The 18,290-nt window shown below is 35.7% G+C and overlaps 3 protein-coding genes across 14 annotated transcripts; all 3 read left to right on the top strand.

Annotated features, from left to right (window-relative positions):
• Nucleotides 1-1,547: 1,547 nt before the first annotated feature.
• On the top strand, nt 1,548-3,983 carry LOC131024765 (putative late blight resistance protein homolog R1B-16). Its single transcript, XM_057954303.1, has one exon. The coding sequence runs from the start codon at nt 1,548-1,550 to the stop codon at nt 3,981-3,983; it is 2,436 nt and encodes an 811-aa protein (XP_057810286.1).
• Nucleotides 3,984-9,171: 5,188 nt separating this feature from the next.
• On the top strand, nt 9,172-13,401 carry LOC130985008 (putative late blight resistance protein homolog R1B-16). Of its 11 annotated transcripts, none has more exons than XM_057907737.1 (7): nt 9,172-11,855; nt 11,944-11,999; nt 12,098-12,359; nt 12,555-12,610; nt 12,849-12,917; nt 13,000-13,094; nt 13,193-13,401. In XM_057907737.1, exon 1 carries the CDS (start codon nt 9,259-9,261, stop codon nt 11,833-11,835), a length of 2,577 nt encoding a protein of 858 aa, XP_057763720.1. In that variant the 5' UTR covers nt 9,172-9,258; the 3' UTR covers nt 11,836-11,855; nt 11,944-11,999; nt 12,098-12,359; nt 12,555-12,610; nt 12,849-12,917; nt 13,000-13,094; nt 13,193-13,401. The 11 variants fall into 11 exon arrangements, with proteins under 11 accessions (XP_057763720.1, XP_057763715.1, XP_057763716.1 ...); XM_057907732.1 differs by having other exon boundaries at nt 12,985-13,094; XM_057907733.1 differs by lacking the exon at nt 12,555-12,610 and having other exon boundaries at nt 12,098-12,325.
• A 702-nt stretch (nt 13,402-14,103) lies between these two features.
• LOC130985009 (putative late blight resistance protein homolog R1B-16) lies at nt 14,104-17,409 on the top strand. 2 transcript variants are annotated; one of them, XM_057907744.1, is made up of 2 exons: nt 14,104-16,880; nt 16,968-17,409. In XM_057907744.1, exon 1 carries the CDS (start codon nt 14,339-14,341, stop codon nt 16,874-16,876), a length of 2,538 nt encoding a protein of 845 aa, XP_057763727.1. In that variant the 5' UTR covers nt 14,104-14,338; the 3' UTR covers nt 16,877-16,880; nt 16,968-17,409. The 2 variants fall into 2 exon arrangements, with proteins under 2 accessions (XP_057763727.1, XP_057763726.1); XM_057907743.1 differs by having other exon boundaries at nt 16,963-17,409.
• The last annotated feature ends 881 nt before the right edge of the window (nt 17,410-18,290 follow it).

Here is an 18,290-nt window from a genome sequence, read left to right as displayed (position 1 = left end):
CATGTCAAAAACTTAAAATTTATGTTAATTTAATTATCGCCTTTTCAGCTACTCGAGGATGTACTATTAATTAATATTCCAATTAAATAATACTATATTGGCAGACAACTTTACCTCAAATTAAGCACTTCCTCTAGATTGATGATCTTTTGTCTTCATCCCACGAGTCTTAATCTCTATGTTTGACCATTGTTTTTTAGCTGCTGCATGTATTCAATCGTATATTATGTATAATAAGATAAATAACAATATATAATCTTTTTTATGGCTCTACACTCTTGGTTTAAAAAGAAATTATTCTTTTTTCGTGATTTGGCTCTTAATATATATGCTTCCTCTAGAGTAAAAATAAAAAATAGAAAAATACAACTACAAAAAGGAAATGCAGGATCGTTTCTGACCGAAAATGGGCCCATGACGAAATGATAAAAGTGGACCCCTATCCACTGTCATTAAAACACAAGATCACATTTTTTTTAAGTCACATTATAACATTTCAATAGAAAAAAAGAACTTCTTCTCGCCTTTTTAAAGATTTCGATAGAATCATAGTCGCACATGTAATATTGCTATACAAAGACGGTGTGAAATCAAAATAAACATTTATTGATTTTTAAACTGTAAATCGAACCGTTGATCACCCTTGAATTTCGATAAATATGGTACATATATTGTAATTGAATTTCCTATATTCAATGTGGTTCAGTTAAATTGTTGGATTCTTAAAAAGAATATGCTGAAATTTTTCCATGCTGCTACCATATTACTAAATCACTACTCATAATTAAACTTTATTCTAATATAATGTAGAATTGAAGGACTTAATTGAAAAATTACAAAAATTCCAAAACCTATTTAAACATGATTCATTTATTTCACAAGAGCGACGACTTGGTCACATCTGATTTTTTATTTCAAAAGCCTGTTTACAATATATGTACCGTATATACCGGAATTTAGGGGTGGTAAACGGTTCGATTTACATTAAAAAATTAATACAGGTCTATTTCGATTTCTTAACATGATTTCACACCTTCTTTGTATTGCAATGCACGTGCGACTATAATTCTATCGAAGAATCACAACGGAAAAAGAATTAAAGATTTTCACGCAGTCACGCTATTATCAAAAAATATTTAGGGATGTAATTTTTTTGGGCTCCAAAATTCTTTTGGGATGTATATTTTTTGGGCCTCAATTTTTTTAATGCTAATAGTATATATATAAAAAAAATTGAACCCATACTAATAATAGTATATATTAGAGGATATAAAAAAATTTGGGCCTTTCAAAATGATGGGCCTTGGGCAGTCGTCCATGCTTGCCCGCCCTCAGAAACGGCCATGAGGAAATGATTCACATGGCACCAGCCCTAATTTTTTTCCTCTATACGCACTCCTTCATTGTCCTCAACTCTTTTTTTATTGAGAATTCCTCAACTCTTTTTGGTTATGCACTTTTTCTTCTTCTTTTCACAGTCTCATCTTCTTCGTCCACACACTTCTTTTCCTCTGCAAGTTTGCAACTCCGAAGCGATAATACAACCCATGGCAGCAGCTTATGCAACTCTCGTTTCTGCTTTGAATATCATAAACAACCTTCAGCTTCATCCTACCCCTCCTATTTCTCTCCACACTAAACAAGTTGAGTCTCTCACTCAAAAAATCAGTTTCCTGCTGGAATTTCTCCAAGGCTATAACCCCCATCGTGACTACTGCAAAGAAGCCGATCCATTGGAGTGTCGCATTGCAGATGCAGCTTATGCGGCCGAACACGCCATTGAATCTCATATTTTCAATCAGTTCACAAATAATGGAGAAAATATGAGTTATGATGGCTTGTATGAAGCTCTGGAGAAGGTGATAAAAGACATGGCTTCTATCGAAGAGGAGGCGAAAAAAATTCAAGGGAAAGTTGGAGTCCAACATCAGCTGCACACAAACTCAACGCCTTTGGATTCGTCGAGATCTTCTTCGATCCCGCAGCAGAGTAGCATGGTGGGTGCTGATGATGTCAAGCTTCAAATGATGGATAAGCTCACTTCTGATCTCCTTCATCTACATATCATTCCCATTGTAGGGATGGGCGGCTCTGGTAAGACCACTCTTGCTAGATCTATTTATGAAGAACCTCTTATTAAAGAGCATTTTGATATTTGTGCGTGGGCTACCATCTCTCAAGAATATGCCATTAGAGAAATTTTTTCAGGACCCCTTCGTCAGTTAAATATTGAATTTGATGCCAAATTGAACGAGGATGAATTAGGAGAAAAGTTGTATAAATATCTTTATGGTAGAAGATACCTAATGATAATGGATGATATGTGGAGCATTGATGCATGGGATAGAGTTAGAAATTATTTTCCAAATAATGAAAATGGTAGCAGAATAGTGGTAACAACTAGGTTATCAGATTTGGCTTCTAAATTACCCAACTCTGATAGCCTTGGGATGAAACTTTTGGATGAGGCTGAGAGTTGGGAGCTTCTCTGCAAAACTGTGTTTGGGAAAGAAGGTTGCCCTCTTGAATTGGAGGAGATCGGAAAAAAGATTGGGAAAAGCTGCAAAGGACTTCCATTGTCAATTGTAGTGGTGGGAGGCCTTTTGGCAAAGTCCAAACATGAAAGAGAATGCTGGGAAGGCATATGGGAAAACTTGAATGCAAGTGTTAATTTAGGGGATGATGAACGTTGCTTGAAAATACTATACATGAGTTACAAGCAATTGCCAATACATTTGAAACCATGCTTTCTCTATATGGGAGTTTTTCCCGAAGATGAGGAGATAGTTTTCTCGGACCTCATTAAATTTTGGGTTGCGGAAGGATTTGTGAAAGCAGTAAGTGGGAAAAGCTTAGAAGAGATAGCGAAAGAGTATTTAAAAGACCTTATCGGTAGAAATCTTGTTTTAAGTCATGAGTTGGATAGTATTGGAAACATAAAAGAGTGCAAAATTCATGACTTGTTGAGAGACTTGTGCTTGAGAGAAGCGGAAAAAGAAAGGTTTTTTTATAATACCTTATCAGATAATGAGGCCATAAGCGTCTTGCCGCCTATGTCACAAGCTCGTTCTTTGACGTGGAATAATCGACAAGAACTATCACCTCTCAATATGAGCTTGTTGAGGATAGTGAAAGCAACTGGATTCGAACACATGGATCAATTAGTTAACTCACGAATCCTTCGATTAGATATTGAAGGAATAGGAGGGGAGGATTTTCCGTGTTCAATATGGCGATTTTGGAATCTACAAACACTAGTTGTTCACATCGGGGACACTACTGCGCCAACTGATTTTTGGTGCATGCCTCGCATCAGGCATGTTGACTTCGAAAGTCTTCGTCTCCCAGATCCTTCTAACGACCAAGATGACATTGTTTTAGGAAATCTGCAAACGTTGGGGACAATATTAGATTTCAAGTGTAGCGAGCAAGTCGTCAAAAAAATTCCCAATATAAAAGAATTGGTTTTTGAAAATTGGGGAGAGTGTGATGGTGAGATTTATTGTTACAACAATCTCAATTGTCTAACTAAACTTGAGTCCTTGTATTGCAGCATCCTTCAAATAAGTGTAATCAACTTTCCCCATTCGCTCAAGAGATTGAATCTTCGAAGCATTAAGTGCTTGGACGACACTTTGGATAAGGCAGGTGTGTTGCCCCATCTTGAGGAGCTCACACTCTACTGTGGGAAGTTCAAGGAAGGGAAGTGGGAAACAACTGAAGACCAATTTCGCAGCCTCAAATTCTTGGCTCTTGACTATAGTCATAATCTAAAAATCTGGAAAATTGAAAGCTCCGACTTACCTTGCCTTGAGCGCCTTCATCTTATTGGATTAAACGAGTTGCGGGAAATCCCTTTAGAGTTTGCAGAAACAGCCACACTTAGGGAAATTATTGTGGTCCGTTGCAGCGATTCGGGCAAAAAGAATATCAGAGGAACACGAGGACTATTACGGGGAAGGAACCCTTCAAGTTCACGTTGAACTCCGGAGAAATAGCGATGCAGGACTAGGACTGGAGAGCTTGGATAGTCCTAACTTTTGTGTCTACTAAGGTACATTAAAGAAATTGTAGATTTGGTTTAAATTGATTGGATTCCTACTTTTGATTTCTAATATTTGAGTGATGGAACAAGTGCGCACTGCAGGTAGTGTGTGGAGAAAGCTGCAGTTGTTTATTCACTCTTCCATTCAGTAGGCATGGATCAGCCCAAACAAGACCCACAATTACCAGGATCCGATTTCGACATATCATGCGTGGTATATAAGTCCGATTCACTCACATCCATCGAGAGGGCTACCACCCAGCTGCAAATTTTATGGCTCGCCATGGATATGACGTTTCAGTGATTTCTTGTTCGATGCTTCCATTACTCCTAGGTATTTTTAAAATCTTGTTAGAATGGATCGATTGGGATATCCTAATTTTAGATTCAGAATTGAGTAGGTTGGCTTTTGTACTTCATGTCTAGCTCTTTATGTATTTTCCTATGGGGTTGTCACTTGTGGACCATTCCTAAGTTAGTGATGGTTTGATTTTTGAGCTTCTTAGTTTGAGTCACTTATGACATCTTACTATTTGATTATAAGTTGTAGATTAGATTCATAAAAGTTACCCATAAGATCTGAATTACAGATGATTTAATGCAATCAACATCACTACAACAGTTTCATTGTGAATTACAAAATTATTTGGAGATGATAATATGTGAATGGACAATACTGCTGCTCCAGTCGCTATCTTTCATTGTGAACTGAGAAATTAATAGAGTTAGATTGGAAACACTACTCCATGTGGCCACACTTTGACAAATCATAATTAATTAATCAAACTCTTTCATCTTCATTCTCATCTCATATTCTGCTTCTCCCAAAACAAGCATGCACCTTTTTTCCGGACTATGGGGGAGGTTTTTGCAACTAAGTCGAGTCTGGGGGATAAAAGCTCTGGGGGTGTATGGTTCAGGGATGGATCTACACCTTTACCCTTATAAAAATAACACAAATTCTGATTGTATGCATATGGGGCAGGACTTCTGTGTGTAAAGAGAGTGAGGGAAACACCAGGACTGATTATGAATTAAAACACAATAATCTACTTTATTTATATTACTGTTATCAGAAAGTCTAATCTTGTGTGGTTCCTCTCAACATGATAACAAAGAACTTTCTATAGCATTACGTTGAGGTTTAGATACAAATTGGCTTTCAACATGTCTCATCATCTCAGTCGCTATCTTTCAGTGTAAATGCTAGCTGTAAACTGAGAAATTAAAGTTTCCAATAATGGAGGCCAGACTTTGAGAATTCCTAATTAATGTAAGTCTCTCATCTTCATTCACAATTATCTCATCTCATATTCTCTGCAACTCCCAAAACAACCCATGGCAGCAGCTTATGCAACTCTTGTTTCTGCTTTGAATATCATAAACAACCTTCATCATCATCCCCGCCCTCCTATTTCTCTCTCCATTCAACAATTTGAATACCTCACTCAAAAAATCAGTTTCCTGCTCGAATTTCTCCAAGGCTATGACGCCCATCGTGGCTACTCTAAAGAAGCGGATCCATTGGAGTCTCGCATTGCAGATGCAGCTTATGCGGCAGAACACGCCATTGAATCTCATATTTTGGATCAGTTCACAAATAATGGAGAAAATATGAGTTATGATGGCTTGTATGAAGCTCTCGACAAGGTGATAGAAAACATGGCTTCTATTGAAGAGGAGGCCAAGCAAATTCAAGGGATTGAACTCCAACATCAGCAGCATACAAAGTCAACGCCTTCGGATTCCTCGAGATCTTCTTCGATCTCGCAGCAGAGTGGAATGGTGGGTGCTGATGATGTGAAGCTTCAAATGATGGATAAGCTCACTTCTGATCGCCTTCATCTACAGATCATTCCCATTGTAGGGATGGGCGGCTCGGGTAAGACCACTCTTGCTAAAACTGTTTATGAAGAACGTCTTATTAAGGACCGTTTTGATATTTGTGCGTGGGCTACCATCTCTCAAGAATATGTCATTAGAGAAATTTTTGCAGGACTCCTTCGTCAGTTTATTAGTATAAAAGTTGATGACAATTTGAGTGAGCATGAATTAGGAGAAAAGTTGCATAAACATCTTTTTGGTAGAAGATACCTAATTGTGTTGCAATGGTGTCATGTCATCAGTGTATAAATGCAATTTTCAGAGGTTGACTCATACTTACCAGACATTGCGAATACAGTTCAATTAAATATCTTAGATGCATGTTCTTCAAATGGAAATTTTTATGCATGCATCCACTTTCTTTCAAAATTATTGGTTTCATCTGATGTTTGAAAACGAGCGCAACTTATTTTGGTCTTACTTGATTATTATCTCACTTAATTCACTTAATTCACAAACTAGAATTAATGCTAGTTGAGAATTTAAGTTTTAAAGCTTGAATTCACGACTAATTATATTTGTAGTTGTGAATTTATTTAAAACCTGAATTCACAACTAATATTATTTCTAGTTGTGAATTCACGCGAATTCACAACTAAATTCACGACTAACACTATTTTTACATTGTAAATTCAAACTTTAAAACTCAAATTTACAACTATTTGAATTCACAACCAAAATAAATCCTGATTGTGAATTCGACTGGGGTGTGAAAACCACAGATTTTTTAAAGAGTAATTTAAAAAAAAAATTATATGCAAAGATTAAATAGTAAATGTGGCTAATTTTTAAAAAAATTATCTTGTTGGACAATTTTAAAATTTATTATTCCAGAGTAGTTATTTTCAAAATCAACTCAGTCGATTATTGGTGCTTACATTTGTTGGTTTCCGCTTTGTCGTATTTTACTTAATTGGGCTTGGGCCTTATGTTTTCTCTTTCCGTTTCTTAGGTCGAATTATTAGGCCCGTTGTGCATCTATATTTGCATTCCAGTTGTTGAGGTATCAAAATTGTATAAAACTTAAATCGATTTTTTTTTTTGAGGCGCTTAAATCGAATATTAAACAAGCATTTTTCATCCCGTTCAATGCATGGAAAATATTTATTTTTACAATTATATAAAATTAATATCAACTCAAATATTATATTTATAATATAATAAAAATAATTTTAACTGAATATATTAAAAAAAATAAAAAGAATAAAGAAGAGTTCACAATAATAAAAATTGATATTATGAAAATGAAAAAAAGTTGAAAATTAAAATTAAAATTAAAAAGAGTTCAAAAATAAATTTATTCAAAAAAAAGGATGACACGCGCGTATAATTTTGTCCTTCTCAACTCACACAGTATAATGCACGCGCCCTCTATGCGGCTGGACATGTATGTGGTGCAATCCCCAGTGCCGTCAATTAATACTACATTTATTTAAAGTTTTCAGCTTATTATTTGTTTGTTTGTGCTTTGATTTTGTTCTCTATTTTTTCTCTTTCTTCTTCTTCTTTTCAATGATCTAATGGTTAAAATAGGACCGTAATTTTCAGGATTTTTAGAAAAATGGCTATATATTACGGAATTTAAAAATGAGGACTATAACTTTTTTTGTTAACATTTATAATCTTATTTTGGGCCCAAAAACAAATATTCGGGCTTTTGGTGCTACCTAGAGCCCGTTGCTGACGTGGTTGTGCCATCAAAACTTTCCCTTTTGACATCATCAAAAGATTCAAAACAAATACATAGTCTTTCAAATCTGCTATCACCATGGCCATCATCTCCAACCTCTTAAAAAAATGGTAATACAAAAAAGAAAGAAAAAAAAATTGTATAAAAGTTGACGTGGGGCTCTAGGTGGCACCAAAAGCCCGAATAATTGATTTTGGGCCCGAAATAGGAGTGTAAATGTTATAGTCCTTATTTTCATATTTTATAATATATAGTTTTCATTTTCAAATTCCATAATATATAGTCATTTTTTTTAAATCCTGAACGTTATAATCGTATTTTAACCATTAGGTCTCTTTTCAAGGTAAGTTTTTTTTTTTTTTTGTGCTATCATTTTTATTTTGGAGCTCATTGTAATCGTTTTGTAGACGTTGGAATTAACGACTATCTTTACTTCATTTCTATATATACATTAAACAAGCATAATCTCTCAATGAAAAAATCAGTTTCTTGCTGGAATTTCTCGAAGGCTATAACCCCCATCGTGGCTACTGCAAAGAAGCGGATCCATTGGAGTCTCGCATTGCAGATGCAGCTTATGCGGCCAAACACGCCATTGAATCTCATATTTTCAATCAGTTCAAAAATAGTGGAGAAAAAATTGTTCATCTATAAAAAAGAAAAATAATAAAAAAAATATCAAAAAAGTAAGGGAGATTTGGAGTCCAACAAATAAAGGAGAAAATGGTTAATAATTCATTATTATATATGACTGATATATCCAATGTTAGTGTATATCTATATAGAGAAAGGTTCAACAGAAAATGCTAAATATTTAGAGAATAGAGAATTCGTGAAACAAAAACAAACAGATCTATAATTTTGATGAACAAATCAATATACCGCGGCCCCGGGTTCGAATCCTGCTGATGGCGAGTTTTTCTATAGTTTTACTAAATACGTCTGTTCATTACTTATGTTGATTTGTTCGTAAAATGTATAGATTTGTTCATAATTAACAAAAATATAATTCTCTATAGAACTCACCCTATAATATATATATAATTTCAATTTTTGAAAATAAAAGTTGAAGATAATGTATATTAATATTTAATGAAATTTATTTTTATAAAAGAAATTATTAAAATAATAAATATAACTATGAAATATGCATGTGAAAACTAGGAAGAAAGATAGAGAGGGAAAATAGGAATTGAGATTGAATAACTTGTTTTCAACAAGAAATTAAGACACAAAAGAAAATCACTATTTATCCTATTCCTACCCAACAAGCTGATGTGGAAAGCATGCAACACAAGAAAAATAAACAACTCTTAACTAAAAACTTTAGAAAACTAACTAATGCGAGTCTTGCATGTAGTAATGCAGAATTATTCTAATTAATTCCACAATAAAATATAATGACATACTGATCAGAAAAGGAAAAAGAAAAAATTACAAAATTATTAGGAGATGATAATATGTGAATGGACAATAGTGTTGCTCCAGTGGCTATCTTAGATAGCTGTAAAGTTAGAAATTGAAGTTTTGAATAATAGAGGTACGTAGATTGGAAACAATACTTCATGTGGCCACACTTTGAGAATTCATAATTTATCTCATCTCATCTCATATTCTCTCTGCAACAACCAAAACAACCATGGCAGCAGCTTATGCAGCTCTTGTTTCTGCTATGAATATCATAAACAACCTTCACCATCATCCCCGTCCACCTGTTTCTCTCCCCATTAAACAAGTTGAATACCTCACTCAAAAAATCAGTTTCCTGCTGGAATTTCTCGAGGGGTATAACCCCCATCGTGGCTACTCCAAAGAAGCGGATCCATTGGAGTCTCGCATTGCAGATGCAGCTTATGCGGCCGAATACGCCATTGAATCTCATATTTTGAATAATGGAGAAAATATGAGTTATCTATCAATAAGAAAAATTAAAAAAAAATTAAAAAAAATTGTTTATGGTGGCCTTTATGAAGCTCTGGAGAAGGTGATAGAAGACATGGCTTCTATCGAAGAGGAGGCCAAGCAAATTCAAGAGAGAGTTGGAGTCCAACATCAGCTGCACACAAAGTCAACGCCTTCGGATTCCTCGAGATCTTCGATTCCGCAGCAGAGTATCATGGTGGGTGCTGAGGATGTCAAGCTTCAAATGATGGATAAGCTCACTTCTGATCTCCTTCATCTACAGATCATTCCCGTTGTAGGGATGGGCGGCTCGGGTAAGACCACTCTTGCTAGAACTGTTTATGAAGAACGTCTTATTAAGGAGCATTTTGATATTTGTGCGTGGGCTACCATCTCTCAAGAATATGCCATTAGAGAAATTTTTGCAGCTGTTCTTCGTCAGATTAATATAGCACTTGATGACGATTTGAATGATGATGAATTAGGAGAAATGTTGTATAAACATCTTTATGGAAGAAGATACTTAATTATAATGGATGATATGTGGAGCATTGATGCATGGGATAGAGTTAGAAATTATTTTCCAAATAACGAAAATGGTAGCAGAATAGTGGTAACAACTAGGCTATCAGATTTGGCTTCTACATTACCCAACTCTGATAGCCTTGGGATGAAACTTTTGGATGATGATGAAAGTTGGCAGCTTCTCTCCAAAACTGTGTTTGGGGAAGAAGGTTGCCCTCTTGAATTGGAGGAAATCGGAAAAAAGATTGGAAAAACCTGCAAAGGACTTCCATTGTCGATTGTTGTGGTGGGAGGCCTTTTGGCCAAGTCCAAACATGAAAAAGAGTTTTGGAAATACATAGGGGAAAACTTTAATGATGCAAGTGTTAATTTAGAGGATGATGAACGTTGCTTGAAAATATTATACATGAGTTACAAGCACTTGCCAATACATTTGAAACCATGTTTTCTCTATATGGGAGTTTTCCCTGAAGATAAGAAGATTTTTATCTCAGAGCTCATTAAATATTGGGTTGTGGAAGGATTTGTGAAAGCAGTAAGTGGGAAAAGCTTGGAAGAGATAGCAAAAGAGTATTTAAAAGACCTTATTAGTAGAAATCTTGTTTTAAGTCATGAGTTGGATAATATTGGAAACATAAAAAAGTGTAAAATTCATGACTTGTTGAGAGACTTGTGTTTGAGAGAAGCTCAAAAAGAAAGGTTTTATTATACCGCGTTAGATAATGTAGCCATAAGAGTCTTGCCACCTATGTCACAAGCTCGTTCTTTGACGTGGAATGTTCAAAAAATACAATCACCTCTCAATGCGAGCTTGTTGAGGATAGTGAAAACAACTGGAGTTGAATGGTTAAAAAATGATTTATTTGGACACACGAATCAATTTGTTAACTCACGGTTCGTTCAAATAAGTTCTTACGGAAAAAGATTGAGGAATTATCCTTGTTCAATATGGCGATTTTGGAATCTACAAACATTAATTGTTGACACCAGCGATGAGGTTACTGCGCCAACTGATTTTTGGTACATGCCTCACATCAGGCATGTTGAGTTCGACAACGGTCTTCGTCTCCCAGATCCTCCTAACGATCGAGACGACATTGTCTTGGGAAATCTGCAAAGTTTGGGGAAAGGATTAGATTTCAAGTGTAGCAAACAAGTGGTCAAAAAAATTCCCAATATAAAAAAATTGGTTTTTTCTAATTGGGGAGAGCTTGATGATGAGATGTATTGTTTGAGCAATCTCGATTGTCTAACTAAACTTGAGTCCTTGCATTGCGAGATTTCTGGAAAGTATGTCATCAACTTTCCCCATTCGCTCAAGAGTTTAGTTCTTCGTAACAACATATTGAGTTCGTGGCAAGACATATTGGATAAGGTAGGTGTGTTGCCCCATCTTCAGAAGCTCACACTCTGGTTGGGGAGTTTCAACGAAGGGAAGTGGGAAACAAGTGAAGGCCAATTCCGCAGCCTCAAATTCTTGACTCTTGAGTATAGTAATCTAGAAATATGGGAAATTGAAAGCTCCCACTTTCCATGCCTTGAGTGCCTTCATCTTGATGGACTAAATGAGTTGCGGGAAATCCCTTTAGATTTCGCAGAGATAGCCACACTTAGAGAAATTGTTGTGGAAGGTTGCAGTGATTCGGCAGTGGTTTCTGCAAAACGAATATCAGAGGAACACGAGGACTATTACGGGGAAGGAGCCCTTCAGGTTCGCGTTGTCCTGTGGAGTAATAACGAAGCAGGACTAGAGAGCTTAGATGGTCCTAACTTTTGTGTTGAACGTTAATGAGAATCACTACTACTAAGGTACACAGAAGAAAATGTAGATTTGGTTTAAATTGATTGGATTCCTAGTTTTGATTTCTAATATTTGAGTGATGGAACAAGTGTGCAGTGCAGGTAGTGTGTGGGGAAAGCGCACATCACAGCACAGAATGAATCCATTGATGCGTATGCTCTGTTTCTGCTTATGTTTATCTTTTGGCTTCTTTCTTTAGAATTCTTATTCACTACTCTTTTTTCTGCTATTTCCACTTTTTCATTGGCAGCATTACTGAAAAACAAGTTGGAGATAAAGAGAATGACACATGTATGGGCCGAGTTGGACGCTGCAGCTCTTGTTTCACTCTTCAGGTAGGAATGGATCAGCTCAAACAAGACACACAGTTACCGGGATTCGGCTTATTCTGTGTGGTATACAGGCCCGATTTACTCACATCCATCGAGAGGGCAACCTCCCGGCAGATTTTATGGCTCGCCATAGACACGATGTCTTAGTAATTTCTTGTTCGATGTTTCCATTGCTCCTAGGTATTTGTTTAGATCTTGTTTGAATGGATCAATTGGGATAGATATGTGTAGGTTGACTTTTGTGCTTCATGTTTAGCTCTTTATGTATTTTTCTGTGGGGTTGTCACTTGTGGGGTTGACTTAAGTTGGTGTTCCTTTGGTTTTTGAGCTTCTTAGTTTGTTTTACTTCTGACTTCTTACTATATTTGATGACAGGTTTTTGAGCTTCTTAGTTTGTTTTACTTCCGACATCTTACTATATTTGATGATAGGTAGGTTGCTTGTCTTAATGTTCTTTGAGGCCTTAGTCACTTTTGGACTAAATCTTATTGTAATCTTTGACTTTGATTGATATCTATTCCACCTTTAAAAAAAAATTATGATAGAGGTGTATAGAAAGTTTATTGGACAAAACAGTTCCATTAGCTAGATTGTAGGACATGAATGAATTAGTAAAAATGTGTTCAAATCACCTATGAATCTGATGGCCGCCATTAAACTCCGTTTCAGGATTATGATTCTCTCGAAGAAACTAACGATCGTGAATGAAGTTCATGCGACACTCCTTACCTTGGAAAGGTACATATTCAGTTCTTTTTATGATTCACAACACACTCATATGTACGTAACAGCTGCAGCATAGTAGATTCTTTTGTTTCAGCAAAGTAGATTCTCGAGTGATGACGAAGCATGACTGGAGAGCTTGGATAGTCGTGACCTTCGTGTTAGACGTATCTGAGAATCACTGCTACTAAGGTACAGAAAAGAAATTGTAGATTTGGTTAAAATTGATTGGATTTCTAGTTTTGATTTGTAATACTCCATTTGAGTGATGGAACAAGTGTGCAATGCAGGTAGTGTGTGGGGAAAGCGCACAACATAGAATGAATCCATTCATGAATTGCACCATTTTTCATTACTCAGCTGTATTATTTCTTGCTTATCTCTTTCAAAGAAAGATGACTAAATTATGATAGAGGTGTATATAAAAGTTTTGAATACTTGGTAATGTTAGGTTGCTTTAAATACATATGGAATTGGGATTAACATGATTTGCTTTATTGATTTTCTCCAAGCAACGGGACAAGCTGGAGCTTTTATTGGGTCAAATTCTAATTTCCAGTCTCTGTTACTACTGTCATTCTTATGGGCTCATTTATAATAATACTAGCAGAAACAACGTGCGGTGCACATTTCACTAATGTCGTTTTATGTGATAAAAGTTAAATATATAGATATTATTATATAGTTTGAACGTGTATTATTTTATATGATGAAAATAAAATATATAGATATTATTGTATAGTTTGAAATATTTTTATTAATTGAAGTTATGAAATTTACTTACTCATTTGTCTTTTAAAATTTAAAACAATAATTCATAAAACTATTAATGATTAAATTAAAATATAACAAATTAATACTCATAATATACGGCTAAATAAAATTGCAAAAAAAATCTATGAAAAATGTCCTAAATTATCTAAGTACGAAGCAAGACGAACTTTTCATTTTTTTTCTTGTTTGATTTTGACGATTGATGATCTTTTCTTCTTATTTTTGGTTTGCGATAGAATGTTGTTCAGTATGCCTTATATATTCATCATCTAACTTATTTCACCAGGACTGATCACGAAAGGCGAATCTTGTGCAGTGGTTCCTCTCAACATGATAACAAATAACTTTCTATAGAATTAATTAATAAAAATTTCAGCCCTATATATCATGAGTTTTCAATAAATTAATTGATAAAAATTTCAGCCATATCATGATGACATAGAAAAGGAAATTAAAGTTTTCAATAATACTGCTCTAGTGTGAATGGTAACTGTATAGTGAGAAATTAAAGTTTTCAATAATAGAGGTAGGTTGGAAACAATCTCCCATGTGGGCAAAGACTTTGAGAATTCATAATTAATCAAAGTCTCTCATCTTCATCTTCATTCTCATTCTCATTCTCATTCTCATCTCATATTCTCTCCGCAACTCCCAAAACAACCATGGCAGCTGCTTATGCAACTCTTGTTTCTGCTTTGAATATCATAAACAACCTTCATCATCATCCCCGCCCTCCTATTTCTCTCTCCATTCAACAAGTTGAGTCTCTCACTCAAAAGATTCATTTCCTGCTCGAATTTGTCGAGGGGTATAACCCCCATCGTGGCTACTCCAAAGAAGCGGATCCATTGGAGTCTCGCATTGCAGATGCAGCTTATGCGACCGAACACGCCATTGAATCTCATATTCTGGATCAGTTCACAAATAATAGAGAAAATATGAGTTATGATGGCTTGTATGAAGCTCTGGAGAAGGTGATAGAAGACATGGCTTATATCGAAGAGGAGGCCAAGCAAGTTCAAGGGAGAGTTGGAGTAGTCCAACATCAGCTGCTTCCTGATTCCTCGACATCTTCTGAGATTCCGCAGCAGAGTATCATGGTTGGTGCTGATGATGTCAAGCGTCAAATGATGGATAAGCTCATTTCTGGTGATGGTCTACAAATCATTCCCATTGTAGGGATGGGCGGCTCGGGTAAGACCACTCTTGCTAGAAATATTTATGAGGAACGTCTTATTAAGAAGCATTTTTATATTTGTGCTTGGGCTACCATCTCTCAAGAATATACCATTAGAGAAATTTTTGGAGCTCTTCTTCGTCAGTTAAATATAGCAGTTGATGACAATTTGACGGAGCAGGAATTTGGAGAAATATTGTATCGATATCTTTATCATAGAAGATACCTAATTATAATGGATGATATGTGGAGCATTGATGCATGGGATAGAGTTAGAAATTATTTTCCAAATAACAAAAAAATTGGTAGCAGAATAGTGGTAACAACTAGGCTATCAGATTTGGCTTCTAAATTACCTAACTCTGATAGCCTTGGGATGGAACTTTTGGATGAGGCTGTTAGTTGGGAGCTTCTCTCCAAAACTGTGTTTGGGGAAAAAGGTTGCCCTCTTGAATTGGAGGAAATTGGAAAAAAGATTGGAAAAAGTTGCAAAGGACTTCCATTGTCAATTGTTGTGGTGGGAGGCCTTTTGGCCAAGTCCAAACATGAAAGAGAGTTTTGGGAAGAGATAGGGGAAAACTTGAATGCAACTGTTAATTTAGAGGATGATGAACATTGCTTGAAAATACTATACATGAGTTACAAGCAATTGCCAATACATTTGAAACCATGTTTTCTCTATATGAGTGTTTTTCCCGAAGATGAGGAGATTAGTATGTCAGAGCTCATTAGATATTGGGTTGCAGAAGGATTTGTGAAAGCAGTAAGTGGGAAAAGCTTGGAAGAGATAGCGAAGGAGTATTTAAAAGACCTTATTGGTAGGAATCTTGTTTTAAGGAGTACCAGAGATTGGGGAAAGAAGTGGTACCAAATTCATGACTTGTTGAGAGACTTGTGCTTGAGAGAAGCTGAAAAAGAAAGGTTTTATAATAGCGCATCAGATAATGCAGTCATAAGCGTCTTACCGCCTATGTCACAAGCTCGTTGTTTGAGGTGGAATGTTGGACGAAAATTATCACCTCCCGACATGAGCTTGTTGAGGATAGTGAAAACAACTAGATTCCAATGGAATTTAGTTGGACACATGCATCAATTAGTTAACTCACGGTTACTTCAAATAGGTTCTTATGGAACTAGAGATGGGAATTTTCCTTGTTCAATATGGCGATTTTGGAATCTACAAACACTCATTGTTTACACCCACAATGAGGTTACTGCGCCAACTGATTTTTGGTACATGCCTCACATCAGGCATGTTAAGTTCGATTTTGGGCTTCGTCTCCCAGATCCTCCTAACGACCAAGATGACATTGTTTTGGGAAATCTGCAAAGTTTGGGGAGAGTATCAGATTTCAAGTGTAGCGAACAAGTGGTACAAAAAATTCCCAATATAAAAGAATTGGTTTTTATGAATGGGGGAAAGTACTCTGATGATGAGATGTATTGTTTGAGCAATCTCGATTTTCTAACTAAACTTGAGTCCTTGATTTGCAATTCTTCCGGAAAGTGTGTAATCAACTTTCCCCATTCGCTCAAGAGATTAAATCTTTGTAGCAAAGATTATTGTTGGGAAGACATATTGGATAAGGTAGGTGTGTTGCCCCATCTTCAGAAGCTCACACTCGATCATGGGAGGTTCAATAAAAGGAAGTGGGAAACAACTGAAGGCCAATTTCGCAGCCTCAAATTCTTCACTCTTACGTATTGTCGTAATCTAGAAATCTGGAAAATTGAAAGCTCCCACTTTCCATGCCTTGAGCGCCTTCATCTTATTGGAGTAATGAAGTTGCGGGAAATCCCTTTAGAGTTTGCAGAAATACCCACACTTAGAGAAATAACTGTGAGTAATTGCAGTGATTCTGTTGTGGTTTCTGCAAAAAGAATATCAGAGGAACACGAGGGCTATTACGGGGAAGGAGCCCTTCGAGTTCGCGTTCGCCTCGGGAAATGGAACCGTTACAGAGCAGGACTGGAGGGCTTGGATAGTCCTAACCCTATGTTCGTTATTGAGGGTTACTACTAGTAAGGTACACAGAAGAAATTGTAGATTTGGTTTAAATCTAGTTTTGATTTGTAATACTCCATTTGAGTGATGGAACAAGTGTGCAGTGCAGGTAGTTTGGTTCTTCCGCAATCAAGTTACTTTTCATAATGCGAAGGCTACTACTCATGCGATTCTCCTTCTTCTCAAACTTTCCTTTGCTGTAACCTTTGGATTGAATCGGACTCCTCTTATGTTGTTTCCACCTTGAATAGTCGTTCGACTTCGGTACCTTGGCGTTTCAAAAGCCGTTTTCTCTTGGTCATGGGTTTTGGAGCGTCGGGCCAGGGTTTTTTAGAGCTCTGGTGCGCTGGACTCTGATCCGGGCTCGGTCGGCCTCCGTTGGTGTTTTCCTTTCCTCTACGCTTTCTGTTTTACTAGGAGCGTTTTGTTGGTTGTGTTTTGTTCTTCCTGTTTTTCTTCCTGTTGTAATAGACGAGTACTCTTTTCCCTTATGCAGTGTTTTTCATAGGTTTTGTTTTTTCCTTTGTTTCTCAATAATATTTTCAATTCAGTATAATCTCTTTTATAAACTATTTCAAGAGCTTATAAGATGTAATTTTTAAGAGGCTATAAAAGTGTTTGGGTAATTGAGCTTATAAGTTATTAAAAACATTAATAGTTTATAAACATGATAATATTAAAAAATAACAAAAACATTATTGTGGCTGTCAACAAATACTAATTAACTAATTATTAATTATCAATTAATAGTTTATTAGAATTTCAATTAAAATATTATCTTTTAATAATAAAGATTCAATTATTATTAATTATAATTAAAATGAATGCAGTTGTATTCGAAATTTTGAATGCACATTAGAAAATGAATTAAGTCAATAAATATGAAATACATAATACTGTTAATAATAAAAGATTCAGAATGATTCCCACATTCTTGCAACTAAAATACTAAAAATTCATCTAGACACAAATTAAACAATAGTGAAAATTAACATTTTACAATCACTTAAATATCATCCAACATCTAAATAAAGCAATAATATTCTAAACTTCTTACAATGGTTTTTTTTTTTCCTTTCAAATTAGCAAATTAATTAGCAATTGAATCTTGCATGGCTATCCAGCTGGCATTCTTAGATTCACTTGCATCTTCTATAATCGAAGCTCCAACAAATGCTCCACAACTTGATCATTATTTGGCTCATATATTCTTTCTTCATTGCATCAACGATTTCGAATTTGCTTGTGGACAAGGTTTTTACCGGTTATTTCATTAAACCTTCTAACAATATTATTCCAACCATTCACATTGAAGTGACTATTTGGTCTATTTCCCAATTTCTTCCACACACAATTGAATACCACTTAGCAGAAGATGACCCATCAGTCATTTTATCGATCTTACCCACTATTGCTTTATTTCCTTGATCAC

This window comes from Salvia miltiorrhiza, chromosome 5, assembly GCF_028751815.1.
Source record: "Salvia miltiorrhiza cultivar Shanhuang (shh) chromosome 5, IMPLAD_Smil_shh, whole genome shotgun sequence".
NCBI classification, from domain to species: domain Eukaryota; kingdom Viridiplantae; phylum Streptophyta; class Magnoliopsida; order Lamiales; family Lamiaceae; genus Salvia; species Salvia miltiorrhiza.
This window is presented reverse-complemented; position numbering and strand designations above follow the sequence as displayed.